Genomic DNA, 27,500 nt, shown 5'->3' with positions numbered 1-27,500 from the left:
CAGACACACAAAAAATGGATGAAAGGGGAAATATCTGTATAATAGGTGGGAACACAGAATGAATTGTCATCGTGGCCTCTTGTGAATGACCTGATTAGGATCTAGCAACAGCGGCATTTCCGCACTTTCCGCCAGGATTTATGTTGTTATTCCTTCGCTCCACTGGGAAGGCAGAAGAGGGCTTGGTGTAAACACCTCGAGAGGGCTTTCGCTCTCTTTCAGTGCAGGTGAGAGGCAGCGCTCACTCCACTATGCACCTCTGCAGCACAAGCAGCTATCTCTCCACCGGGTTCGGGGGTCACTATTTTCCCACTGAGAACTCTTTTTCAGCTCTTATACGACGAATGCATTATGGCGTCTGAATGAGAATCGTAGCTTTCAATGTGCATTCCTCTGGGTTGCTGTTCTTACAGAGGGCCACTGAATAAGAAATCAGCATCTCTATAAAACGCTTTTGGCACACACACACCCCCTTCCTAACTCCATCCAGCCCTGACTCCCATCCCCCCACAGCCATTCTGTGAAGTTAGGAATCCATAGGAGGTTTTACTTGAGAAGCACAAGTGTGAGAACACTGGGCTTGGGAAAAAAATCCTTTCCTTTGGCCTGAATGGGGGCATTTCTAAAAACCAGACGTTTTTCAAAAACTCCTTCAGGCTTCATCCACCATCAGCTGAACAAAACACTGCAGCCATTCAGGAAAAATAAAGCTTTATTACTGGCTAATTTGATTGAGTGTCATTGTGATAAAAGATGTGACTCATTTAAAGTCTTTCCCCTCTATGTTGTTTCCGTTTTGTCTTATCAGGATAATAATTGTAACAAGCCGATCTAGTAAATACGTTAGAGGCCTGACAATGTTGGAGGGCACAGATCAGATGCCTAATCCACAGCTGAGGCTCTGCTTAGCTACTGGTGTTCAGAAATGAAAAGAAAAGTCAGTCACACAGTGATACCCAGCCGCTTCATTCAGCGCTGCTCCCATTTACACTTTTGAAATCATCAAAGTCGGTCCCCGTCGGAATCGAGTCACAAAAAAGAGACACAGAAGAGAAAAAACTTCAGCAGTCCTTTTAAACACAACATTGAATTGGCTTTTCATGAGGACTAGTTTATACGAGAATGATACATTGCATTCAGTGGTTTAGGGGTTAATTTGTTACTCTAATTTTAAAACATATTTCATGGGAGTTTTTTTCTTCTTTTTTTCCTGTGGTACAGAACATAATTCATCACATAAATCTCTTACGCAACCTTACGTGGATCCTTTCTGCATCTGATTTGCACACATTTTCATGAACAATTGAACAACTGTTTGCTGCTATTGAAGTTCTAATAAAAAGATGTACACACTCCACCTCTCAATTTTGTTCCGCACCCAATTCCAATGACACTATTCAAGATTATTCTGAGAGCCTGTTGCATGATTAACCACATACTTTACGTATTAATAGTGCAATTAATAATGTATTTATTTGTATTCTCTGCACACAAAAAAATATTAAAGAGATATTTTTTAAGAAATTCACCTCACAAACTTGTATTTTGTTCCGTGCCCAGACTTCTCTTGGGAAGATTATGTCAAGTAGCAAAAGTTTTTGAAACTGATCTACAATAAAACAAAAATGTGCTGGTGTACTTCTAAATGAGCCTCTTGAGCCCAAATGAATTGGATCAATGTGTCGTAAGTGACGTCGTCTCAGTGTGCTGAATATTACAGGTTTCTGGGAACAAAGGCCCCTGGAGGTGAAGTTGACACGAATCCAATTGTGAAGGGACGTTGCACATTTGTGTTTCATTCCGTCTGCTGAAACTGATTTGTATCTCTACGACTGGAGCTTCAACATGTTGGAGTGATGTCACGTCAGCGCCGAAAGGAAAGTGTGTGAAAGGTCCTTTCTCCATACAATAATTATTTTACAAGGGCGTCAACCTATAATCATTTTAATCATCGATTAATTAGCTAATTACTTTTATAATGTTGAGGAAATAATAAAACACACACTGTTCACTTAACTATCATATATGCCAAAGAAAAAACAGGGAATGTTTGGCATTTTAATTTGATGAATTTTGTTGAAACAATGGCTCTGAGAGCCTGTCGTATGTCGTGTAAAGTCATTAACTAGAGCCCCAAATACATATAGATGGAGCAAATGCAATCCTTTAATATTGTGTATGCTAACGCGTAACATTCTTAAATGTTAATAAAAGGAGCTATTGGAGTAAACAGCTTTTTGGGAGGTCTATCACTTTAATTAACACTGAGGGTGAGCCTGACAGCTGTGATGGCAATAGGCGAGCCAATCACAGGTGCTGTGTGGGGCGCAGGGAGGAATGTGAGGGAGTGTTTGACAGAAGAGGCCATGTGCAGAATTAAGATGACAGGTGGTTGGCCTGATCCAACACCAGGCTGCCAAAACCAGTTTGCCTTTGGGAACTCCAGAGAAACACGACAGTGTTAATGAAAATGGCAGCATCTAAATGTGCTACGCTCCACAACAGCACATCCCAAGGTTAGACGAGTAAAAAATAAAAGGTCTGACACGACCTGAAATAGAGATTCATGAATGGCATGGAAGGAAGGTTTTTTATTTTGGACTGCATCAAACTTCAGCAGAAGTTTAATAGTTTTCCTGCAAACGATTTTTAGTCAGTCTCTTTCTGAATATGATGTCAAATAACATTAGATGCCTGTTGAAAGTGATTAAACTGAGTCTTCGGTTGGATCAGAAGTTCTAGACGTTCATATTTGACTCACGTTGGTGTTTGTAGATGATCCTCACTTTTCACCAGAAAGTTTTGCTCTGTCATTAAAAATGTACTATTAAAAAGTTGCTTCTCGGCAGCTGCTGCTCTAACTTCCTCTGCATGTTTCTTAGTGCCTGCGGGAGCTGCTCTGAAGGTGCTATTCAGGATTGACACATATGCAACAAACAAAGAACATGTTTTAGGAAAGGCTTTCTCCTAAACATTCCCTGATAGTGTCGGAAGACTCAGCCCCCATATAGAATGAATCCATCATGAATAAAAGTCATTCAAAAATCAAAAGTATGTCATTATTTTTAATAAAATAAAGTACTCACTTCACAGAAAAAATGCCCCAGGGCACTAATTTATTATTAGTATTTGATTGATCGTGATGCATCAATGCGTAAGCAGCATTATACTGTTCAAGTTAGAACTAATTTTAATTATTTACAGTTTCATAGTTTTGTTCAGTGGTTCTTGTGTCACAAAATAAACTGTGAATGTGTACAAATCCAGGTGTGTCTGCAACGACCACTGGTATAATGATTGATTTCGTGAACGCACAGTTGCCTCCAGCCCTGAACGAGCTCCAAGAAGAGCGCTGGGCTTTGAAGCGGACGTTTTCGTAAACAGCCAAACCGTGGAATTGCGACATCCAGGTCCATCATGTGATGCCGTTGGACTCAAAATGGCTTTTTTGTTTACATAGACTTACGTTGGGAAAAGGATGTCTGCAAATCGACCGATAATAATTTTGAGTCAAATCAACCTCACAGTACGAAGAATTTGAGCCCTTATGTAAATCCATAGGTCCTAAAAGTTGTAAAATGCACTGACAGTCAAATCCAGACTTAATCCAAATTTAGGGATAGGAGGCCAGGAGGCTAAGAGGCTAGGAGGCTAGGAGGGTGGGATTCGGATAATTTTATACTCTGAAGCTTCATGCGCCACATTGGAATGAGCAGGATTCCTATTCCACTCCATTGCCTTGTCAAGTCAAAAACCAAGTCCAACGGAGAAGTTGGTTTCATCTTAAACATTATATTGTTTTATGTAAAATTCATATCTGAAACGTAACTACAATGTGATAAATGTTTAGCTGAATAAAAAGTGTAATACTTATTTGTATATACATTAATGTGTATGTATTTATATTTTTATCAAATGCGGCTAAGCAGGCATAGAAATGAGTAGAAAATGGAGATATACAAGTAAATACAAATACCTCAAAATTACACTTAAGGACAGTACTTAAATACTGTCTACGAGAAAGACCAAACCAAATTCACTTATATTTTTCTCAAGTTTTCGCCTTAGCCATTCACTCCCAATTTAATGCAGGAATTAACACATTTGTCTTTTTCTGTCGTTCAGGAAGATACTTCAGAGAAAAACATTCATAGCGATAAACATACAGAATGTATTTGTGGTGTGGGCAAATGTGTTTGTGTTCGTATGGATATGTTCTCATCCCTGCCAGCATTATTCCACCATGTTACTGCAGATGTTCTCAGTGTCAGCTAAGTTTCCACCGTGTTGCTGCTGCGTGCATGCCGAGGCCTGTTTCTTAAGCCTGCCATTCTGACACACACAAAGGTGCTGCTCATCCAGGCTTTGTGTCGAGGATTAGGAGAGCAGATACGCCGCTGCCACAGAGAGACACGTTCAAAAGTTTCTGCTTCCGTTTCCTTACAAACCCCTGCATTCAAAACTGGCTGGTAAATTCCTGAGAATACGATACAGGGCCGTCCCACGTGGAGCAGTGAAAGTATCATTGGCAGGCGATGATGTCAGGGTTTAAAAAGTGAAATCTAATAACAGTACATGGAAGTTGCCACGAGGGAAAATGGTTCAACTGATAATCCGTGGTGTTATTAGCAAACAAAGTAGCCTGTCGAATTTTTTTTAACTAGCCTGACAAGTTAAGGGTTTTATTGCTGAGCTCTTGGCACAGCACAAAGAACACCCAGTGGTTTCTAACAGGTTTTCAACCAAAGCACAGCACGAGCCATCAAGTCATATCAGCACTACACTCTTATGTCACAACCCAGAGATTCAGAGCGCTGGACTGAGAGCAGCAGGGAAGGATTCATGGCATCTGAAGCATTTTGAGGTAGGTAGAAAGAGACTTGTAGAGACGGGGTTAGACTAAACTTTCTTTATCCAGGATCCAATCATCTTTTGGAACAGAAGGGGTTTTGAGCCTCTGTCTCAAAGCTTTTATTTGTTCACTAAATAAACAATTGTTCTCACAGTTTTATGGAAGATCCATTATTCTCTGTTTGATCGTATTTCAACCTCTGGTGTGTTTGCAAGAGAAGCTTGAGAGAAAAAGGAGGTAAAACATGCCATGAAAGCACTGATTAAGCAAGTATAAATACTGCTGTTGCCACTGCTTGCATGGCTGTCAATGTAATGGATGATTTTCAATGTCTATGCCAAATAAACCTTTCTCTCCGACGTATTTGCTTTGCTTTCAGTTGTGTTGATAAAAGCAAGAATCCAACTGCATGGATGTCAGCGCCGCTGTAGCTCGCTGTGAGGCCTGTCTATGCTCATCTCTGGATCCTATAGCTCTCTCTTCACAGCCCCTTCATGCTTTCCGCATCTGTTTCAGTCTCCCCTCCCTGGCTTTATTTGAGCCGTTTGCCTGCGCCGTTCCAATTGGATGTTTTAGAAGAGGTTTTGTTTTTCTACCCTCCATTATGTTCAAACTACTGGCTGACAGTTGCCTCCGTGAAACCAGGGATTCAGTTCTTTGTTAGCCTGCTGCTTTGTGACAGCAGATTCACAGGTGCAAAAAAAAGACCTGGTGAATGAATAGTAAAATGTTGTGGGAAAGGTATGTGTCTGAGTGCAAATGTAAAAGAAAGACAGAAATAGAGAGACAGAGAGAGAGAGAGAGGGAGAGAGAGAGAGAGAGAGAGAGAGAGAGAGAGAGAGAGAGGGAGAGAGAGAGAGCGAGAGAGAGAAATAATGCTGGAGTAAGTAACCAAACAACATTTTTTTTTAAACCCTGTGGGTATTTTATTGTTTGTGGGTTATATCTGTTTTTTTACAGGTACATGCAGAAATATGTGTTATAAGAATTCATAAGCTTGCCTAGCAACACAAACTTAATCATAGTGTACACATGATCAACTTTGATCTCACGGGACGATGTATAAACAGTATGTCTCTTTTAAGACATATTTTAAGACATTTGACGTGGTTTATGTTAATAACGCCTTGGTTTCTTTTAAAAAAAAAACCAACCAATCAATACTGTTAATATGCATCAGAGGAAAAGTACAGGCAGATTTTCTGGGTTTTGCGCCGCAGCATCCATTCTTGCTTTGGGATCTGACAGAAAAGTGAAAAGTGCATAGGGGCAAAGGTCTCCTCATACTGATGGTAATTAATATGTGGGAAACCCACTTTAACGAAGGCTACATTTAAAGACGTTGAGTAAAATCAAATGAAATCTGTCTAATTTTTGTATATTTTTTCACATACACTGTTTTATTCTCTTTTGTGTGGGTGTGCTTTACAAAAGTTGGGTCTTAGCCGAGAGATGCTGAGTGTTTGACTGCTGATACCCTGGAATTCGCTGCAAAGATGCAGCTGGGATCACGAGTATGGATCACCTTACTGTGAAAAAGAGACTGATAGCAGCTGGAAAGCAAATGAGCATGTGTCAGCCATCTGGAAAAGTCACCCAAAACACTGTGCATCCTCTGAGCTGAGACAAAGGAGTCATTTTACTTTATGAAAAGACTTGTTCTCCTTTTTTCTCCACAGCAGATTTAGCAGACAACTCTTTTAGTCAGTTACAACAAAATCAATGAAATACATTTGAGCTTAATTCTCCTTAAGTCTCTCACACATCACTTCTGTATTGGTACTTAAGGTAACACGGTTTTAGTACAAGTGAGATCCACCTGCTGCGGTTGAGCTCAAAAGTAATTTGCATGTTATAATAACGAGCTAGTAAAGCTAATGTGTGTTTCTCAGGCCAAGTTTTAACATCCTCAAACTCTGCCATACCGTTAATACAGCGTTCATAGCAACGTAGCTTTTTGATCCATGAGATGTCGGCTCTTCCTGTTATTGTGAAGCAAAACTCATCAAGTGTTAAATAGTTCACCCATTAATGCACAAGATGGGTTTTGTCCAGTGTGAGACAGGACTCTCTCTCTCTCTCTCTCTCTCTCTCTCTTTCTCTCTCTCTCTCTCTCTCTCTCTCTCTCTCTCTCTCTCTCTCTTTCTCTCTCTCTCTCTCTCTCTCTAGGTGTTTTTGGGCGATAATTTCATATATGCTTTCAACATGCTGTATTCTAAAAAGCAATATTACCAGTAGGGGATCAATATTGCTCAACCATAGTGGACTGAATGGAGTTTCAGGCACTGTTTGACCATCCAATAAGCACTTGAGTTGAAGCATGCTGACAACATTACCGTGAACAGCTGCTAGCTCGAAACACGCCACACTTCACCAACACTTGCTAGGTTATAAAAGCGATATAGACAGCCTCAAACCTTCCCCATGGCCACAACCTCGCTATTCTTCAGAGAAACTTGAACAGCATATTTGAAGGCTGCTGCATTCAAGCTATATTGTTCAGACGTGTAATAATAAGTAGCCGAGCGGGTAAAAACATTCACCTAAGCATCCAAGTTGTAGTTCTGACAACTACAATATCTCCCACTTGGGAAAGAAACTACAGTAGTGTCTAAAAAGCCTGGCAACATGCCCCATACCACAATGAACAAAGCTAATTAATTAATTAAGCTAATTTGAAAGATTGTTTCAATTGTTAACAAACTGTTGCAAATTCATGACTCAACAAAAGAAGCTCCGGTTACAACTAGTCTAATAGTGGGGTGACTATTTCGGAATAATGCAAGAACACTCCCAAATTCGGGTTGTTTTCTGTCCTAGTCTCCCTGTTCTGACAATATTCTGTGAATGCAGCTTCAAAAGTCCTTCTTCAGATGAAGTCTGTGTGCTGCTGAAAGCCATTTGTGAGGCTAGAAGTTGAATGCTTACCTCTCAGACTATTACAAAACAACCCAAGGTACTGCACTGGTGTTAGCGAGTTGACGGAAGATGCACGTAGAGTCTCATAAGTGAAGATTAAAGGTTCATCAAAGTGAAAGCACTGCAGAGTGGTTTATAGGTTGTACAACTTCTGGAAGCTAATCACAGCAGCAATAATTTCCCTCTCAATCTAAATGCACCATGAGGTATTACAGGTATTCGGTGCAGTGTGTTGCACAATAACAATAATTGCTTTTTAACATTTCAGTTGTGCCACGCTGAGGGCTTTTTTTGCCCAAGGCTTTTTTAACATTGAACCCTGTTGTGCCAAAGCATTGGTCTCATTAAAACAAATAAGGTAGGATTTTGCATGGGAGTGTTATGATCAGAGTGTAAAGCGCCCCGAGGCTGTGGAAACCAGTTTTACTTGGACTGCGGGCCCTTGAGCACATCCAGGTGTGGTTTGATATGTAGAGGGAACAGGACATATATTTAGCAGGAACATAGTCTAATATGTCACCAACTCCTCTTTTCTGCTGCTGGTTTCTTAGTTTATGGCAAATGGAAGCCTTAAAAGCACACCAATCATTGCATGCGAATCATAGAGATTATTAATGCAGTATCTCCCCGGTCTTTCTTAACTCATAAGATATTCAATCCGAGATTAGAAGGACTCTTGGTTTCATGTTCCTGTTCAGATAGTGCAGAGAAAACAAATTGCTTGCCACACGAATGTACGGCTCAGAAGCTCAAAGAGCTCATTTACAGGCCCTTCCCTGCCTCCTCACACCTGCAGTAAAGCTGAAGTGGCAGCTTCAGCTCCTATCAGAGTGCTGGACAGAATAGCCCTGTGCTAAGTGGACGGCTGGGTGCTTCCAGCAGACTAACAAGAGGCAGCAGCACTGCGTTGAGGTCTGCTACCAGCAAAGACCTGCCGACTGAGGCTTCAAGGTAAATTTATTCCCTCGGTCCGGTTTTTGGTCTCCTTGTAATTGATCTATTTTATTTTTTATTAAAAAAAATAAACAACATAATATTGTTTTGTTTTTTTTTAATGTGGGGGGAGCTACTTTATTCATAATGTGCCTGTAACTGATGGTGCAAGGATATCAGCGTTTCCTGTCATGGATATCCTCAGTCACTGTACCTACATGCCTTTTGGGATGCTTTTTCTACCTTCAAAGCTAATTTGTCAGCTCAACGTCTCAATGTCTCCAAGGGTCAAGAAAAGTGCATGTTGTCAAACAGCAGCACAGGGATTTCTTTTGTTTGATTTACCAGTGTTGCTCACTCTATATCACATCCTTCTGAACAGCTGATTTAAAATGGGTATCACAATGTTTCTAATTCAGATTCTTCTGCTTTCTTCCTTTTTTTTTATAGCCAAAGGTTTCAGTGATTTATGTGCACTGACAGTTACAGTCAGTGCCTGTCAGGACACATGATAGCTCTTCATAAAAGGTAACCTATTTTACCTAATATGTCATTTGTCATATCAATTAATCAACCAGAGCTATGTTTGATTTAATTGGCGCAAAGGAAAGAAAATATAGACAATACATGGACAAGTAGCATATAGACTGATCAGACTTTTCCGATATTAGTCATGAAAGCCACCATTCACTTTCACTCTTTTCCCTAAAAAGTGTAACTTCACTGCCACGTGACAAGGGAAGGTTGTAGAAGGTTTACTCACAGTTACATTCATGTAATAGTTGCTCCTTATCTGAATATAGCTTTTAATCACATAAATCAAAATATTGACTTAAAACTCTCCTTGCAATTTGGGCAAGCTGGACATGGATCAGAAAGTGAACAGTTGTGCAGATATTACGATGAGGTTAAATATGTGGTGACTCCTCTAGCTTTAATTAAAGTTACTAGTGAGAGGACTAGCCTGCGTGTTGAGACAGAGGAGATAAAGTCAATGTGGCCTGGAGGCAACTATGACTCACTGATGTTATTTTGGCTCTGGCATTGGGTTTTTTTCTGAAGGGGGGGCCTCGGGTCTTCTCCTGTTTCACAATTTTTTGAGGCGAGCCCTGCTGTGTGAGGTGTCGCCACGAAGCGCCAACAGTAAAACACCAACAGCCTCCATCTCCATTCCCTTGTTCGACAAACACCTGACCAAACACCAGACGCCATCACAACCATGAGGAATGTGTCGCTCCACAACCATTCAACTGTTAATTAACCTCATTGCATATAAAGCACAATCCTCGAGCTAAGGCATAACTAATCAAACCTTTATAGCTTGTTTTTCTTTTTCCCCCTTTTAAGGGTCTGATCCAATTAACCTGGTTCCATTGCTAAAGACGAGACAGAGGAATTACAGTATCATTTTACATGTGTAGATCAATAACAGCATAACTTAGCCCTGCGGGGAAAGATCCACTATCTCTGAGGGCTGGGGATATATGTAATTCTTTCTCCTGTAATTAGACGTCCGTGGGCTCTTCAATTAATCTGAACCCAAAGCCGTGACATTTCCACTGCTCATTAATGAAGAACCGCACATTTTACAAAGATGAAGTGGACTACAAGCCTGCACGGGGACATGAACACGGTGACATTTAGCAGTGCTGTGGCTCTGCTGTCTTCAGTAACAATACAAGAGGCATTTGCAAATGTTTTGGAGCATCTAGGAGGAAATAGCTCCTACTTGGCCTGCTGAGGAGATAGCATACATCTTAATGAGGTTCAGATTCCTCTGGTGCCACCACTGATTTCCATTCTCCAACAGTTTTAAGAACATTATAAATATTTCAGCATGAAAATGATTTTCTTCCTGTGCCTTAGAATTGCAAAATCATTTGCCTCCACACATAGAGGATTCAATTACACTGTTGGACAGATTGTTCTAAAATTCTATCGAGCAACTGACCTGTGAAAATCGTTTGAATCTAAAATAGGATTGCCAATTTATGTTGCAAATTAAATACTTTACTGCACAGATATTAGAAGGACTGACTCCAACGTTTTACTTGCAATGATGACGACACTTGCTTTAAATAATGCAATATTTTAAGGGAATTAGTGTCTTAAATATGAAATGGAGCAACTTGAGAGAGATTGGTAGGAGCAGCTATCCTGGCTACTTTAATGTCTATGTGGGTGGTCAAAGTAATAAAGGGAGAGAGAGCTTGAAGCGGCCGGGGCTAAAGGTGAACTATGAAAAAGTTGTGGGCCAAAAGTTTTATATGTTGAAGATGGCTAGACGAGTTGGAAATTCATTTTATATTGTGTCTTTTTGGATTTCAGCATTGTGATGTTTTCTAAACTTGATTTATATGATAAACTTGAAGTCAACAGCAAACACTCCATACATCTGATTCTCCGTGCAGCTGAAAGAATCAGCCTGATTCCTGTTTCTCGCTATCAGCAGAGAAGGAAGTCTGCAAAGTGAATGTGGGGCTGCCAATAATTTGCTGTCAACGACAAAAACTTGAGCTTTCCTCTGCAGCTATTGTGACAAGATGGGACAAAAGAAAGGGCAGGACGCAACACCTGCAGCTGTGCATACAGGACAGCGCTGCACAACTCCTTGAGCTCAACAACCAAGCAGAAGAAGCAAAGGCGAAAAAGAGCTGTGAAGAATTCTGGCTGGTTGACGAAATGGTTGACATTATTATATCAATAGTCTAAAATGTACTTTAAATTGGAGCACCTATTTCCATTGTTTGTGTAAAATGCAAAAAGAAAAACATTGTTTTTATGATACTATAGACAAACGAAGGCCTTATTCCAAAATTGCTTATTATTTCTGAGACTGATTAGTTGTAAATTAGCATAAACGAAATTGCTAGAAAGGCGTTTCACACTGTGTGGTGAAAGACATTATCTAATTTTCTGTTCATAAACTGAGTCCATCTTTTTTTGCACAGAATTTCAGAGGCAGGAAATTAAAACGGCAGCTGTTTTATTAAGATAAGCCTCAGTTGTCTTGCATGCGTTTATGGCACCGTGCATGTTAATGGAGTCATGGCTTCTCACCAACATCATGTTTTTTTTGCTTTTTTAACCCTGTCAGGTGAATTAATTGTAATGATCATTCAAGGTCTAAAACAGTTATTCACTATACATTTGGCTTGATGTGTTGTGTCTTTCACTGAGGTCAGTTGTGTTTAGCAGCGGAGCTAATTATTTGTCTTGCCGTCTGTACACACTCTGTCTGGTTCGGTCCATGTCTGGAATTAAACAGTGTGCATAATTCTCCCTGGATTGCAGTCTGGCTTTAGAAAGAAGAAACTATTCTCTTCTGCGTATAAAGAGAAAGAAGATTCTGTAATGAGGGTTTGCACATTCAAGACCATTCCTCTGTGTGCACGAACGGGCCGATGTGCATTCATATTGTTACTGATTGTGGAAGTAATTCCACAGTGTCGGAGCCCCACATATCACCTCTTAATAGACATTTTTGAATTCATGCTCACACCTTATTACCAAGGACTGTGTTTGTGGATGCATCCGTCTTGTTGTTATCTTCACTAAATACCAAGGGACTCTTACTGTTTCACTGTATTTTCTCATTTAACAGCCTTTAGAAGAAGATAAATCTTTAACGCAATAAGGTCAGTTTTAACACTGAAAATTGCTTTTAAGTCATATTTGATAAACTCTGTGACCTCTAGAAGATCTGTTTCAGTTTATAATGCCATGCCAGTAATAACATATTCCACATAGAAGGATATGCATACACAGTTTGTGTGGCTTAGACATACATGAATAATATGTCACACATATGTGGAGAATAAAATAAAAGCATCGGCATTTGCTGCAGTTGTTTGCGATCTTGTTTTAGGTCAACATGGCCGAACGGTTTCTCACACAAAGCATGATATAAGTGACAGTATGTTATGGCACACAAATGTAGGCATATACATGCTGAAAGTGTATTATTCACAGTCATATACTGTTTGTTTTTATATTCAAAAATTGTTTAACCTCACTAGCATCGAGAAGAAAAACAATCAAGAGTGTGGAGGGGCTTTTTATTTCAGATGTAATCAGCTGTTATAATTACAGATTAGGCAACTAACAATTTATTTCTCTATAAATGGATTCACTGTCAGAAATCAAATGTCTTGTCTGACAAAAGGTACAGATCTGATAATAATATATACATTACAATTGGTAATGGATATTACTTAAATGGTTAATTTATTGTCAAAATATTGGTTGTAATCTGTTTAGCTCTCTTACAGGTTTGATATGAAAACAAATCTGATTAATGTTGTAAAAATTATATATATTTATATATATATATATAAATATATATATATATATATAAATAAAAATATTATATGTGTATATATACATATATGTATATATATATATATATATATTTTTAAATTATAATTTATTTTCAAGATAATGTGTCTTGAAAAAAAAAAAAGATAAACTCCCTGTCCAATCTTTTAGAAGCGCTTGTCCAAATGCAGTGCGACACCATGAAAAAAGAGGCCCAACGCACTGCGTCAACCTAATTATTATGCTGCAGGAGTATAAAGGCAAACTGGAAGGTCAGTAAGAGCACACATTTTGGGTTTACCAACTCAAAAATAATACAATCACTGACTATAATTTCTTGCATATCTTTCATAAAGTCATCTCAACATGTGGTCAGCTGCTGAGACATTTCTCATTGTTATGTGAAATCATGACTGTCTTGTAATTAGAAGACAAGAGTGAACTTTTGATCCTGCAGTGCTGGGAAAGTACAGCATATGATGAACTGATGACCGGAAAAGGGAAGCAAAATTTGCGATAAATGCGTTGGTTTGGACTTACAGTTTGCGATTCATGATTTGTCCAGTTGCAAAACTGTTGTAGCACGAAAGTTTGTGTGTCTCTCTCAGGATCAAGAAACTTAATCTTTTTTACATTGGTCTCTCAGGAATTGTATGCTCTCTGGCAGATTTTATTGTTTTTTTACCTCTATATCATTTCTGTTGTATTTGCTGTGGCAACCTGAGCAGAACCAATTTTATAATGGACTAAAGTACAGGCTAATAAAATAAATCACAGAGAGCCCCAATTGTAGGCATCACTGAAGACTTCTTTCATTTGAGCTGGTAATAGTTTCATGGCTTACTGTCACTGATTTCTACTGTAAAATGAAGCAGACACTTTACACCAAAAAAATCGAAGTAATTTGCTAATCTGGTGATATGTAACGCAGATCACTTGTGTTAACTCACCATAATACCTCAGCAAGGCAGCGACTGCACCAGCTGTGTTTGAGATGTGGCCGGCATCCGGCACCTCTAAAACCATTCTTTTCACACCGGGGTGTCACTCTTTCATGTTCTTATGTTACATCAATGTAAAATATGCTGCCTCTCAGTGGCCATCTGGAGAGGGCAGGACTGGACTGTGATAGTAAACGAGTGGATTACAGGGGTCAGTTTCTTGCTGGACGCACAAAGGAATGAGGTAATGTGACAGCTCTGCCCAGTAGCTGCATGCTAACAACGTCCACGACATCCGTGTTAATCCAAGGTGAAATCACAGGGGTTTTAATATCAGCTCTGCATTTCTGCATGATTGTGCCTGCCAAGTATCAATCTGGCAGACAGTAAGAACCCTGGACTGGTCCCTCTGCTGTTTCAGTCAGACAGCTATAAGTATAACTACGAGTCTTTGCCTTCCCTGGTGTGATGGATTTTCCTGATCAGACGAAAACTGGAGCAGAGAGAACCAGTTATGTTGTACAGAGTGGAGACTGGAAAAGCTGAAGAGGAAGAGGGGGGTGGGGGTTTGTGGTATTTTCCTGCATGCAGTCTGATCCTAAAACACAGGTGCAGCCTCCATGTAGCCCTCTCTGCCTTTGAGCGTACCCCACCCCCTCCTTCCTGATGCAAAGTGTTTGTCCATCTGATCCTCCTTAAATCCTGATTATTATGGATTTGTCTTTTTCCAACCTGTGATTTGCTGAGATGAGGGTCTGCTGAAGGTTATCTGGTGTGGGAGTATATCTAACAATTTTGGGGGGTATATAAACACAAAAATAGTAAAGCTATGTGTAAATGTAGTAGCCACACAGCCCTGTTTTATATTTAGCCCTACTGGTGTTATCAAGCAGTTAAAATAGGGCACATATGAAGAAAATGGCACGTGCTTCAAGTGGAAGCTGACATGTATTTACTTTCAGTTGCTTTAATAGAAAATAACATTGTACAACTCACTGTTTTTCGACCCTAACCTGAGGAGTCCAATCTCCCACAGAGAGAACAACTACTTGGAAGAAAAGGGGGGGTCCACAGCTGAGATTCGGGGCTCCCAGAGGCGTCATGCAGAGCCGATCATTGTCTCTCTCACACTTTCTAACTAGCCATTTCACAACATCCAGACAGCAGATCTGTACGCAGCAGCAGCAGCAAGCAGCAGCTTCGCCCTCGGGGCTTTTTCTCTCCCTGACGTCGACCATAACTAACACTTTGGATTCGAAGCGCGGATGGGGGCAATTACTGGACTTAATGCCTCCTTTCCGATCGACCGATAGTCAAAAGAGTTAAGCAATGGCTGCAGACATTTGAGCCCCCCCGGGTACGAGAAGTGTCTTTTTTTAATGAATCTCAACTAAAAAGAAGAAGGAAAAAAAAAAACACTTTCATTTTACCGAGAAGAAGATCGGTGGACATCATGCACAGATGCGAGGATTTAACACTCAGAAAGCCACTGAGTGCGTTTGATTTGGGATTACAGTGACACACAGGACGAGTTTTTCTTTCAAGGGAGATTTTTCTCTCTCTCGCTCCTGCTCGCTGTCCTCCGGGTTCCTGCAGGACTCCCAGAGTCGTGGAGAGCCCATGCAGTCGCCAAGGTGGGTTTATCGAGACTTATTCAGAAATTCAACCAATATTATCGGACTATATTTTACGCAGGAGTCTTGCCAGTTTTTGCTGAGCTTGCAGGGATGTTAGCTGTATCTATATGTCCGAAAATATGTTTATTTTTCAGATGTACAATCAGGAGAGCTTGAGTTCTACTATATTAACAACGTTAACCATTTGCAAGCATAAAAACTGCGTTCACTTTACCTTTTGCCTTTTTAAATATTGAAGTATGCAGCACTATTCAGTGTCAGCATTTATCAGCTCCTCCCAAACATAAATAGCGTTGAGGCTACTTCTATCTGACATGGAATGAAAAGAATGATCTTCTTCAGGGCAGTGCAACAGGACAAATGCGCCTGCTGGCTGCAGATTTACACCCTTTAAAACACAATTGCCTGACAGCATGCAATTAGACCAATAAACGAGCTGTCCATAAAGCTCACGTTTAATGACAGGTTTGGTTGTCCTCATAATGCCATGTGCGTTTGTGTCAGGATTTAAGGTTTCATATCAGAGCTCATAACAAGCGCCATCTGTTGGAAAAGAAGATCGGTCCGCTGTGACCATCAATACAGATGCTTATAATAAAAATGTAGCGCACCATTCAACACTGAAGAAGAAATGAAGCGCTTCACCAATATTACGTATTACACCATATTAAGTGTAAGAAAATGTAGAAATGGTGTCAGGTTTGACAGGTGATATCAGAGATTTAAAGCCCACCATTAAACGTGATTATATTATATTATTGAATTCAAGGATATGTGTTACTGTTAAATGGTGTCACAGTCATAGATATGTGGAGCACATGACCTCCCTGATGTGTCTTTAGAAATATCTCTGCTCAAGCTGTTTCTTATACATGGTTTGTCATTTTCCTATGGAGATGTTAAATCCCATGAAACTCAGTAAATTATGAGAAATCAAACAATCCGTTGATTGATCGGACACTAAAAATATCATCCAAAGACCAAAATACAGATGATAGCAGACGCTTGAATGAAAGGAGGCTATAGGGGAGAAGAAACCAAACCTCATTTTGATTGGCGGTGTAGTCAAACTGATAAAATGTGCCTTTGTGATGTGGCTGCAGTCTGGCAGCTAATCATTATTTTGGCTATTGATTTATCGTTAAGTCTATAAAATGTCACAATATTTGTCAGAAATGGTATCCCAATTTGTCAGGGCTCAAGATGGTGAGATTATATTGCTTCTATATTTCAACAAACAGCCCAAAACACAAATAGAGTGATTTTAATCTGAATATTAGTGAATCGTTGCGTTTGCAAAGCTGACACCAGAGAATGGGTATAGACATTTTGCTATTAAAATTGTTGATTGACTAATCTAGTAATCAACTAATTACTGACTGTGTAATTTAAATCTGATATTTATATACAGATAAAGGAATATACATCGTCACTGAAGAAATTGATTGACAAAAAAAAAAATCAAATAATTAGTGTCTCTAGTGTCATTGTCACTTTGCAAAATGAACACCATCATGCACAAGCATCTCTAAATATCTATTATGAAAGACCAAAGCTTAATTATCACTATTGTGTTGCCAGAAATGTAATGACAACTATCCATTAGCTCATTGTTCATGAAAATCAATTCAGGCAACAGGTTTCAAACCTACAATCTGCACCATCTATTGTCCAGATGTGATGTGAACATGTGAATCAGTCACGTTTAAAGATATCTGGAACATGTCATTCATGTGTTTGCCTTTACATCCACACTGTCGCGGCTAAAACACCCTAAAACATTCCACAATTCATCAAAACACATCACAAAGCAGGACACCTTTCAGTTGCAGTCATTCATTCATAGGTGTGAATACATTAGAGCTGGGAATAAGTCTGCATGGCCACCCTCGTTGCAAACATGTGGAGGCTCAGACCTCATTGTACAGGAACGTATCCATCATCCACGAGAAGGACAGCAAGCATTCATAAAGACGTTCACCGTGCTACGGGAAAACACTGCACAGCCATGTGTGTGGTAGTATTTTGTTGTAAATGGCAGTAGAAGACAGCAGTAATGAGTCATTTGTACAAGATAATCAAAGAGGGTGTATTACGCCTCTTTAAAGGAGGGGATCACGGCCTGCTCTTTGTGGAAATGTATTCAACTCCTTTAAACTAGCATGCATTGGAAAAGGCCCACTTTATTACAAGTCCCACATTCTTAGTTTGACTTTACATCCCTTTCCCATTGCTGATGTGTTGACCAGCAAATATGTGCTGTGGTTATGCCTTCATACTGTTGGGTGGTTTAACCTACAGCAAGGCATCATGGTTTGTTTTGCAAGTGAAAGTGTTATATTCTGCACGTGAAACTCTTATATGAACAATGAGCTAATGTTGTAATTACATTTCTGGCAACACAAGAGTGACAATTAAGCTTTGGTCTTTAATAATAGATATTCAGAGATGCTTGTGCATGAGAGTGTTCATTTGCGAAGTGATAATGACACAAGAAACTAATTATTTTACCGATTTTTTTGTTTACGCATAACAATTTATTTTGAAGTCTTCAATCGTTTGAAGTCTACAATCATTTTTTTCAGTGAGGGCTGTTAAGCATAAAGAGTACAATGTTCTTTTCAACGCTGTAGGGATTATTGAGAACACCGCGCTCATGTTCTTTGTGTTCTTGGGGGGAATTTAACAACCAAGGACGAGTTGTCACGGTCATATCATTACAGGCATATTTCACCAAGTGGGTTTTTAAATGCTGGATGGATTCTAGTTGTGCTTTCTCTCCTTCCACCCTTTGATATCCACTTTGATTTGATGTTTTGACAATTGAATTTCATTAACCCTTAAAGTTCCCCCGTATTTATTTTTGACAGTATGTCTGACACAAATTTATAAATTTGCCAATCAAAGGAAAAACTATTTAAAAAAATAGGTTAATATTTGTTTGGAGCGGAAGTGCTAACTAGTCGCTTGCTACACCCTCTCAACAGGAAGATTTGATATTTTTTAACTAAATGTGGGTTATGGATTGCTGGTTGGATAAAACAGCCATTGTGAATATGTCAGCGTTGGAAAACCGTGATGGCCAATCTTCACTATGGCTCACATTTTATTATAGACCAAATATATGAGCAGTAAAATAATACGCAGAGGAATCAATAATACATATAATGGTGGCAGGCCTAATACGAAACAGCTTGTTCCAAAATACGTGAGGTTTAACACTGAGTGAAATACTCAAATCCTAAAACGTCACATTTAGCTTCACCATTTCATCAAATGGGAATATCCTTGATGTCTTGTGCAGCATTGTTGTTCTCATTTATCCAACATCCAGTTTGAAATAATGCTATGTGGATTCTGGCGGCACAGTGCGAGATAATTGATCTACCAGTGTGTCTAATTTTTTTTTCGTTGTTGTTGAAAAAGGGCAACTTGGCTTGCAGCCACCATTTTAAGTAATGTACTATTGTACTATTGTATCAGCAGTGCTGATATGAAGCGCACAAAGCAGATCATTTACAGCTATGTGAGAATAAAGGTAATGTTTGTTTATAGTGCATGCTGCCGTTTCCCCCTCTTTCTTCCGCGTTGACCTCCACACGCACGCACACACACGCACACACACACACACACACACACACACGCACGCACGCACGCACACACACACACACAGGTGGCTGTTGTGATCTAGTCGTGAACTGACTACCACTCTGTGCGTCGCGGAGGAGAAGACTCGGTCAGTCTGCGAACAAGTCTGCACATTGAGTTGTAATGTGAGACTCGGGAGAGGGGGTTTAAGGGCAGAACAGGCAGCCGTGATTGGCTCAGGTCGTCCGCTGCCCGCGGAGGCTGCTCCCTCTCGACACTCCCTAAAAGGAAGACGGATCGCCTGGCTGCTCTCAGCCGGCGGCCCCGCGCGGACTGTTCGCGAGCTCACTCGGCGGTAAAACATCGTCTTACCAGTTAGTGATGCGATGACGGGACCGCTGAGATTTTCTGCGGACTTTTTTGTGGGTTTTCTCAACGAGGACTCGGTGGCTCTAACTCTTCTCCTCTGTCCTTCCTTAATCCGGGTTGAGCAGGGAGAGGAGTGAAGTGCGACCCCGAGCTGGATGGATGGTTATGGGGAAAAGAGGAAGACCCTCGGCGCTTGACGTGTGCAGAGTCCTCGCGGTGTTTCTCTCACTCTTCCCCTCCGGTAAGATGCTGCTTCTCACTTTGAAATTCAAAAGAAAAAGTTTTAGTAAAGTTATTTTTTTTTCTCTTTAAAAAAAAGGTAACCCGCTGGCATGTTTTCACTGATACGGTTGAAGTTAATAACGTTATGTTGAACTGTATCCGTCATAACGTAGCTCGTTTTTAGCTTTAACGGACTGTTTCACTTTGGGCAACTTTGTTGCCGGGTTCGGTCACTATGTGTTAATGATAATGCAACTGAACGAGAGTTACATGGTACGCCACAATATTGCTACAATGTTGCTAATACGTGTTGCTATAACGTATAACTACACAAGTCACCGCAGCAAATCAGTCGTAATTCCATCGAAACTGAATACAACATTGATTAAAATCTCCGAGAATCTCGATAACCGAGATTTGTGGTGATATTGAACACCAGACTTTGAAGTAAACAACTAAACTATGGCATTAAAGCGCAACGTTGGACGAAGTCCCGCAACGTTAGCGTTAGTCAGTGATTTACTTCGTTTTATTGGAGAAAGACAAAACAAAGTGAGAGGTCCTTTAGGAGCTGCTGCAGCCCCCAACTCTTGTTTTGTTTGGGGGATGGTGCATGCCTCTGTCATTTTTCTAACTTTAAATAAAGGTATTAATTAAGCAGGGAGTAACACTTAATGGCTGCCATTAAAACCTAAACAACTTTTTATTATGGTTTGAATGCCCCTGTTGCAATGTAAATGTCCCATAATCCACTATAAAAGCCCTTTTTTGCCAAGACTTCTTAAAGGGTCTGGTGAACTGTTGCAGTGACAGTGTCGCGTTACATTTCCACATTTTTTAATTTAAATTGACTTAATATCCTTGTAATGTGACAATTGGATGATGGCTTTTCAGCTCACCTTGCATGTTTGCCAAACCCTTATCAGTTTCCCTCTGAAGTCAAACAACAGAGTGATATTGCACTGATAGTTGACATCAAGACTAGTGTATTGCCATCTATAGATGGGATGGAGATAGCACGGTAAAGCTTTCAAGAGGAATATTGTTTAAAACTTGAAAGCTTTGAGATGTCCCCCCCTCCCTTTCCTCCCAGCCCATTCACATAAGTGCTTTATTAGTCAAAGGTAATACTAATCAAACACAGTGCAACGACAAGGCATTCTTTGAAATGTTTGAAGCACATTGTGTGAAGAGCTGGCAGGATGTGGTGATAAAGCTGGGGACAAGAATCTACAGTGAGCAACGTTTACTATCACTAAAGGTGTGGATTAGGATTCCCTAATGGCTTTTTTAAAACTTTCCATTCACCTATAGCCAATGAGTGTGAAAGGTTGACCAGAAGGATGTTCAGGCCTGCATTTATTTCAGTAGTTGCACAAAATTAGTGTTTCATGCTGTGAAAAGATGTGTATACAATACATAGAGACATTATGTCTTTTTTAAATGTAAAAACACACCTTAGCAGCAAATATATAATGATCAGATGCCAACAAGATGATGGACAAAGTAAAGTATATAACACAATGGAAGAAATCCTACTTTGTTATTATTAAAATGTGTTTCATGTCATGCACAGTATTTGCACTGTGGCCTAACCACAATGGCTTGTGGGCACTCATGCTTAGTTGGAAATATTGATTATTCTTGTTTTGAGAGTCAGTGTTATTCAAATATGTGAATTAAACTACAATCAATAGCATCCAAAGTGTATTTATAGCCTTTTCTTCTGTCTTTATCGTGCTTCGAAATTACATGCTGTCCTCTGGTTTGCTTCTTTTGTTCAAACTGTATATTGTTCCTACCTAACAGTGAGTCTGCAGTGCAAGATCCTCAAGTGCAACTCCGAATTTTGGGCCTCCACCTCTAACTCTGGACCCGAGGAGGAGTTTTGCACAGCACTGCGAGCGTACAACGGCTGTGTACGCCGGACGGCTCGAACCTGCAGGGGCGACTTGGCGTACCACTCCGCCCAGCATGGCATAGAGGATCTAATGAGCCAACACAACTGCTCCAAGGAAGGGCCAACATCCCAACCACGCGCCCGCACCCCTGTTCCTCCCCCACCTCCGCCGCTCCTGCCTGACAGCCAGGAACGCTCGGATGGCCCAGAAGTGTGCCACTATGAGCGCAGTCTTCTACGCAACACAGCGCCGCCCAACTACACCCACTGTGGCTTCTTTGGAGATCCGCACCTCCGAACATTTGGTGATGACTTCCAGACATGTAAGGTGGAAGGAGCCTGGCCGCTCATCCACAACAAATATCTGTCTGTCCAGGTGACCAACACTCCTGTGGTGCCGGGGTCTGTGGCCACCGCCACAAGCAAGGTGGGGATCCTTTCTGTTTGTCCTGTGGTATGGTGATATTATGGAAGCCCATTTCTGATCGTAAAAGAAAAACATTATGAAATAAAAAGTCATAATTATCAGATAGAATGTCTAAATTATGAGATAGACAAATTGCCAGCACCACTGAAGCGCTTGCACACTTTCTATCTTATGATTTCGGCTTTCTATTTCATAATTATTACTTTTTATCTCGTTTCTTTTTCTTTTACTTGCAGAAACGGGCTTCTATACAATATGGTCTGCTTGTGGATCAAACATGAAATCTATTTATGGCTGCATCTAACACTTTCATTCATCGACTCATCTTCTGATTCATTTCTCCATTAATGGATGAAAAAGGTCCAAAATACTCACTTTACGATCACATAAGTAAAAAAAGTAGCACATTCTCACATTTGAGAAGCGGCTTCAACTGTTGTTCTGACAAACAAATAGCAACTGTAAGATTTTACACTCTGGAGAATTATTTTTCACATTTTCAAAGCAAAAAAACTAAAACCAACAAATTCCTAAATAATGTAGATGATGCGCTCTGCAACATTGATTTTACATGTTAGTTGCATCAGATCATGGTACTGCTCATATTTGGGGTTGTATCAGTCTCTCCTGTGGGGCTGCTTCTCTTGTCAAATGGTTAGTGTTTGGATGAGGTCCATAATGACCGATAAGGAAGCCAAACCCAGCTCACTAGCAAAGATATTAATAAGCTTCATACATTATATGTTAGTGTTAAAACAGCAGTGCTGCATCAAATGTTAACGCAAGGCTCCATTTTCACCTTTCACAGTGGACGGACGGCTCGCACTGATGTTCGGCCTCCTGAGAGTGTCGTCCACACTGAGCCATTAAGTTTAGAACAGTTGTGTTTGCACAGAACTGTAGACGTTTCCACTACATTATGAGATATTTACTTTCATAGATTTATCAGCAGTGCATTCCTCATTATTGTTTTCTTTATTGGAACATGGGTTCGTTGGGACGTCTGTCTCTGAAATGGCTTTCAGTAGAACTTGAGGTCAAAAACAAAGGAGGAGTATTTGCAGTTTGCCAATTCATTTTGAGTTGGTCCAGATTTGGCCAAGTTTTGACGGCAATGATTATGGACCTCATTCACTTTGCAGAGCCTCATAACTGAGGCATTTATACTGAGGCATACAGCAAGATCATTTTGTCCTTATGTACATTTGTAGAAAGTATAATTTTCAGCAATTAAGGTTTCTTAATGATACTCTATTAAGTATTTGTGTTTTTCTTTTAGCTTTTAAAGTAATGACATTTTTATAATGCTGTTCTTGGAAGCAAATGAGACAAACCTTTTTAAAGATCTTGATTCTGGACAAAAGGGAAAACAAGTTAAGAGCCAATGCCACCTGTACAAACAAGGCCATCTGCTAAAAGATCTGCAATAGCAGAGCTCTTGCTACAGCAAATAAAACTGTCTGGTTATTTCTATCTCCATTCTGATGGAGGGATAATGGAGGCATTTGTGTTTGTTTTCATTAAAAGCTTTAAGATCCTGGGGAAAAAAACAAGTTAATGTAGGTGGGAAATGTTTCCTGAGGGAAAGGGGAATTGAGACGTAACTGGTGCAATAGATAAATTGTGAAGCTAATAGCGCATTCTGTAGGCTCCCCCCGTCCTCTGTCACAAGCGAGCAGGCATCAGTCCCTCGGCTTTCCTGCTATCGCTGCTCCAACAATGGCTCATTGGTGTCCTGATGAAACCAAGCTTGCAGAGTCCTGAGCGGTCTCCCTTAATTAGCTGCAGAGTATATCGCTCTGTCCTGGCCCGACGCCACTCCCTGGAGCATAGTTCTGGGGTTCACAGGCAGGTTTTTCAGCGCTATGAATGGATCGGCTTTGTGTCTGCAAACTGAGGCCTGATTTTACATGGCCGAGACTCGTGTTTTTTGAGGGCGTTTACCTTGGCCTCCCCCATGTTGAACCAGTGCTGAAACATGACACTTAAGTTTGGTGGATGGCACATATTGCACAAACGTGTTCTTAATGCAAATGTGTAAGCACTTCCCTTTTGAAAAATATCTTTAAATCTGTTTACATCCACTGCGTTTTACTAGGATTCTGTGTGTTACCAGAGAAGACTAATGTCTACATACTTGCATCTGTGCTGAGATGTCTTTCTTTTCTTTTCTCCCGCAGCTGACAATCATCTTTAAGAATTTCCAGGAATGTGTGGACCAGAAGATGTACCACGCAGAGACGGATGAGCTGCCGGCTGCGTTTGCAGATGGCTCCAAGAACGGAGGGGATCGGCACGGAGCTAACACTCTGCGTGTGGTGGAGAAGGTTCCCGGGCAGCATGTGGAGATTCAGGCCAAGTACATTGGAACAACCATCGTGGTCCGGCAGGTGGGCCGCTACCTGACCTTTGCCGTGCGGATGCCGGAGGAAGTTGTGAACTCGGTGGAGGAAGGCGATAACCAGGACTTGTACCTGTGTCTTCACGGCTGCCCTGCCAACCAGCGCATCGACTTCAGAAACTTCAAGACTCGAGCAGCGGACGGCCACAGCGCAGGCAGGATCAGGGGCGGCACGGCGGCGCATGGATTTACCTACCAGGCTGCCAAGGCCAAATGCAAAGAGCGGCTCCCGGTGGAGGACCTGTACTTTCAGTCGTGCGTGTTCGACCTCCTCTCCTCCGGAGACATAAACTTCACCATGGCAGCCTACTATGCCTTCGAGGATGTAAAGATGCTCCACTCAAACAGCAAGAGATACCACATCTTTGAAAAGGATGCTTTTATGAGTAATGCAGGCCAGAAGGGCAAAGATGTGCTTTCACTCCTCTTCCTCAACGTCCTTGCTGTCTTACTGTGGATTGAATGTTGCACAGTTCATCTATAGTTGCTTGACAACAGTATCCTCATGGTGTATCTGTCTGTGAGTGTTAGAGTACCATTGCCACGTCGTACATTGGCTCCTCTCGTCTGCTCTGGTTCTGTGACTTGACTGGTGGCTTGCCAGTAGGGTCCTCCCAGCCCTGAGTCATTTTAGTAGGATTGTCATGTCTTGACTTCAGTGGAATGACAAGTAGAGGTCACCGTGCTCCCACCTATCATCACATGTGTTTAGCTGGTTCATAGGATTGGTCTTTGATGAGAGCAGCGGTGAGAGAGCCCAGCTACCCCAGAGCTCAGGATATCCACCTAGGATTAAATCCCACATTCTCACCGGGCCTGCATGCCTATGGGAAGCCGGACAAGATGATCTTTTGCAGAAAGAAGAGTTTGCTGATCCTCCTCTCCTGATCCACTCATTGGTGCCGAGCCAATGAAGCTCTCCGTGGCTCATGTGGCGAAGCGAGAGGACCTGACAGGGGCTTTTGTTAACCTAAGGCCAGAAGCAGCTCTATGTTTGATTAGTTTCCAGCTTTGAAAAAGCCTGAGCCTTTTGGAAGAAGCACTCAGCCAAAAGGATGTCAGAGCAGCGTCTCCAGTTGTCTGCTGTGGAGATTAATGGGTCATATTGTAATACAATTGTGTGTGTGTGTGTGTGTGTGTGTGTGTGTGTTCACATTAGTAAAATGTGTGTGGAGAACTCAGCATCTGTGGTTAATTTTGTGTGTTTGTGGGTCCAAGAGAAATCTTTCCCATGTCTGTGGAACCCAAAATTTCAGAAATAGAAAAGATGAGGCACTCCACAATCTGTCAATAGGGCCATCATCTGCCAAGTAGCAAATCCCCAAAGGGTAATGATAGAAAAAAAAATCTTTTCAGTGTCATACAGACGACTCTCACCCCATTGTGTGGGCGTTGATCCGACAGTGTTTTGTATTTTTACGTCTGTAATGTGATTGTAGTGAACGAGAAAAGCAAAAGAACAACCTTAGTTAAGGGCACTCATAGCGTTTACAGAATGTAGATCAACCTGTCGCTCTTCAATAGCATTTTGTGAATTTAACTCCATTTCGAGTCTGTGGTGTAGATACTGTTAGTCGTAGCTGTAAAGACGTCTCTTGACGCTAGTCAGTTTAGCATTTTATGGACGACCAGCGTGCTGACCTGACTGTGGCTTTGTGCATAAATGATAAGCATATGGCGGTAGACGTGATTTCATGGCTTAAGTCATTGCCAAAGAACAAGCCCTTGTGCCAACATTTCCCTCACAACTGAATTACCACCTTTCAGTCTTGAACAATTCACATTAGGGGGATTCTTAATTGTATATATAACATGTGTTTGTTGGTGAATTATGCGTTACAGTAACACACTGTAAGAGCAGCATTAGTTTTTGTTTTAGCTGTCGCACCTTTTGCTTCTCTTGTGTTTCATCATAACACTTTCCATTTGAACTCTGGCGCTCCGCTGCAGCATCTGGTAATGTGTAAGTCCTCCATGTAGATACAGTTACTACTCTGGCACAGTTTTACGGTCATTTATCCTTTACACTGAAGTATTTGGCAGGCCATACTACTGCTATTTTGAACATGAAATGGTGCAGCCTGACAGCAACAAAAAAAAATCATACAAACAAATGATTGTAATGTTGAATCTTGTGTTAATAGATGTAATTTGTGTTGTGAGTTTTACAGTATATGGTTCTACATTTGAAATGTGAGGTTGTACATATGTTTTGTGAGTTTAAATTTGTATATTACCAGTTGTGTTTGAGTTTATCACTCTTGTTTTTGTACATACGATGTTTTGGTGAATGTGAACCTTTTTTTGATTTGAAAAAGGATTTCTTGCAAAAACATGAACAGCACAGAAGACAAATATTCTTTACTATATACAGTATACTCACCTCGTCCCTGTGGAGAAAGTGATACACTGCTGGTTGTCATCACTTTAAATATAACATGCCGATTGCAGTCCACATCATCTAGAAACTGAAAGTAGGAACGTGCTCTGGTGGTGTTCATGTTTTTGAGTTTCAAGCACTTTATGTTTTCTTTACCATTTAGCTCTTATTTGGTTTGAATTTCTGCGTCAGACTTGTACTATTAGAAAAGAGTTTTAAAAAAATTGCTCAATGGGAAATGCCAGAAAGATCAAATGTTTGTAAGTAAAGCAAATGTGGTGCCACACGCCAGCTGTTTATAATGTAAATTATTTATTGAATAAAAGAAAATGTCTTGTTAATGAGGTGCCCTCTTGTCTCAGTTGCTGTTTTCATTTCATAATCTGCAGTGTTTGACTGCCCCCTGCTGGAAAGATGTGGTGGTGAACGTGAACCAACGTTTGGAGCAAGAAGTCTGAAGAATGATGAAAGTAGTGATTTATTAGTTAAGACTACAAAGTCTTAGTTAAAAGTTCAATCTGAAGTTTTGTATAAATGAGCTGAAAGTAAACTCGATCTCTGAATCAGTATAATTGGCTTCATGCGTCATGATTAAGATATAATATCCCAGATGT

At 40.6% G+C, this 27,500-nt stretch overlaps 1 protein-coding gene across 1 annotated transcript; it reads left to right on the top strand.

Annotated features, from left to right (window-relative positions):
• Positions 1-15,041: 15,041 nt before the first annotated feature.
• rgma (repulsive guidance molecule BMP co-receptor a) lies at positions 15,042-27,226 on the top strand. The gene is made up of 4 exons (XM_068603552.1): positions 15,042-15,596; positions 19,682-19,797; positions 21,588-22,105; positions 24,286-27,226. Exons 1-4 carry the CDS (start codon positions 15,583-15,585, stop codon positions 24,988-24,990), a joined length of 1,353 nt encoding a protein of 450 aa, XP_068459653.1. The 5' UTR covers positions 15,042-15,582; the 3' UTR covers positions 24,991-27,226.
• The last annotated feature ends 274 nt before the right edge of the window (positions 27,227-27,500 follow it).

This window comes from Clinocottus analis, unplaced genomic scaffold (assembly GCF_023055335.1).
Source record: "Clinocottus analis isolate CAN_PGR_092001 unplaced genomic scaffold, fCliAna1.0.p SCAF_6, whole genome shotgun sequence".
Taxonomy (NCBI): domain Eukaryota; kingdom Metazoa; phylum Chordata; class Actinopteri; order Perciformes; family Cottidae; genus Clinocottus; species Clinocottus analis.
The sequence above is the reverse complement of the archived record's forward strand: the minus strand, read 5'-3'. Positions and strand labels throughout refer to the sequence as shown.

Bases quoted from the DNA above. Each gene is read 5' to 3' on its own strand.
- rgma (XM_068603552.1), top strand. The intron at 19,798-21,587 runs GTAAGATGCTGC...CCTACCTAACAG, and splicing joins TCTCTCACTCTTCCCCTCCG to TGAGTCTGCAGTGCAAGATC. The intron at 22,106-24,285 runs GTGGGGATCCTT...TTTCTCCCGCAG, and splicing joins TGGCCACCGCCACAAGCAAG to CTGACAATCATCTTTAAGAA.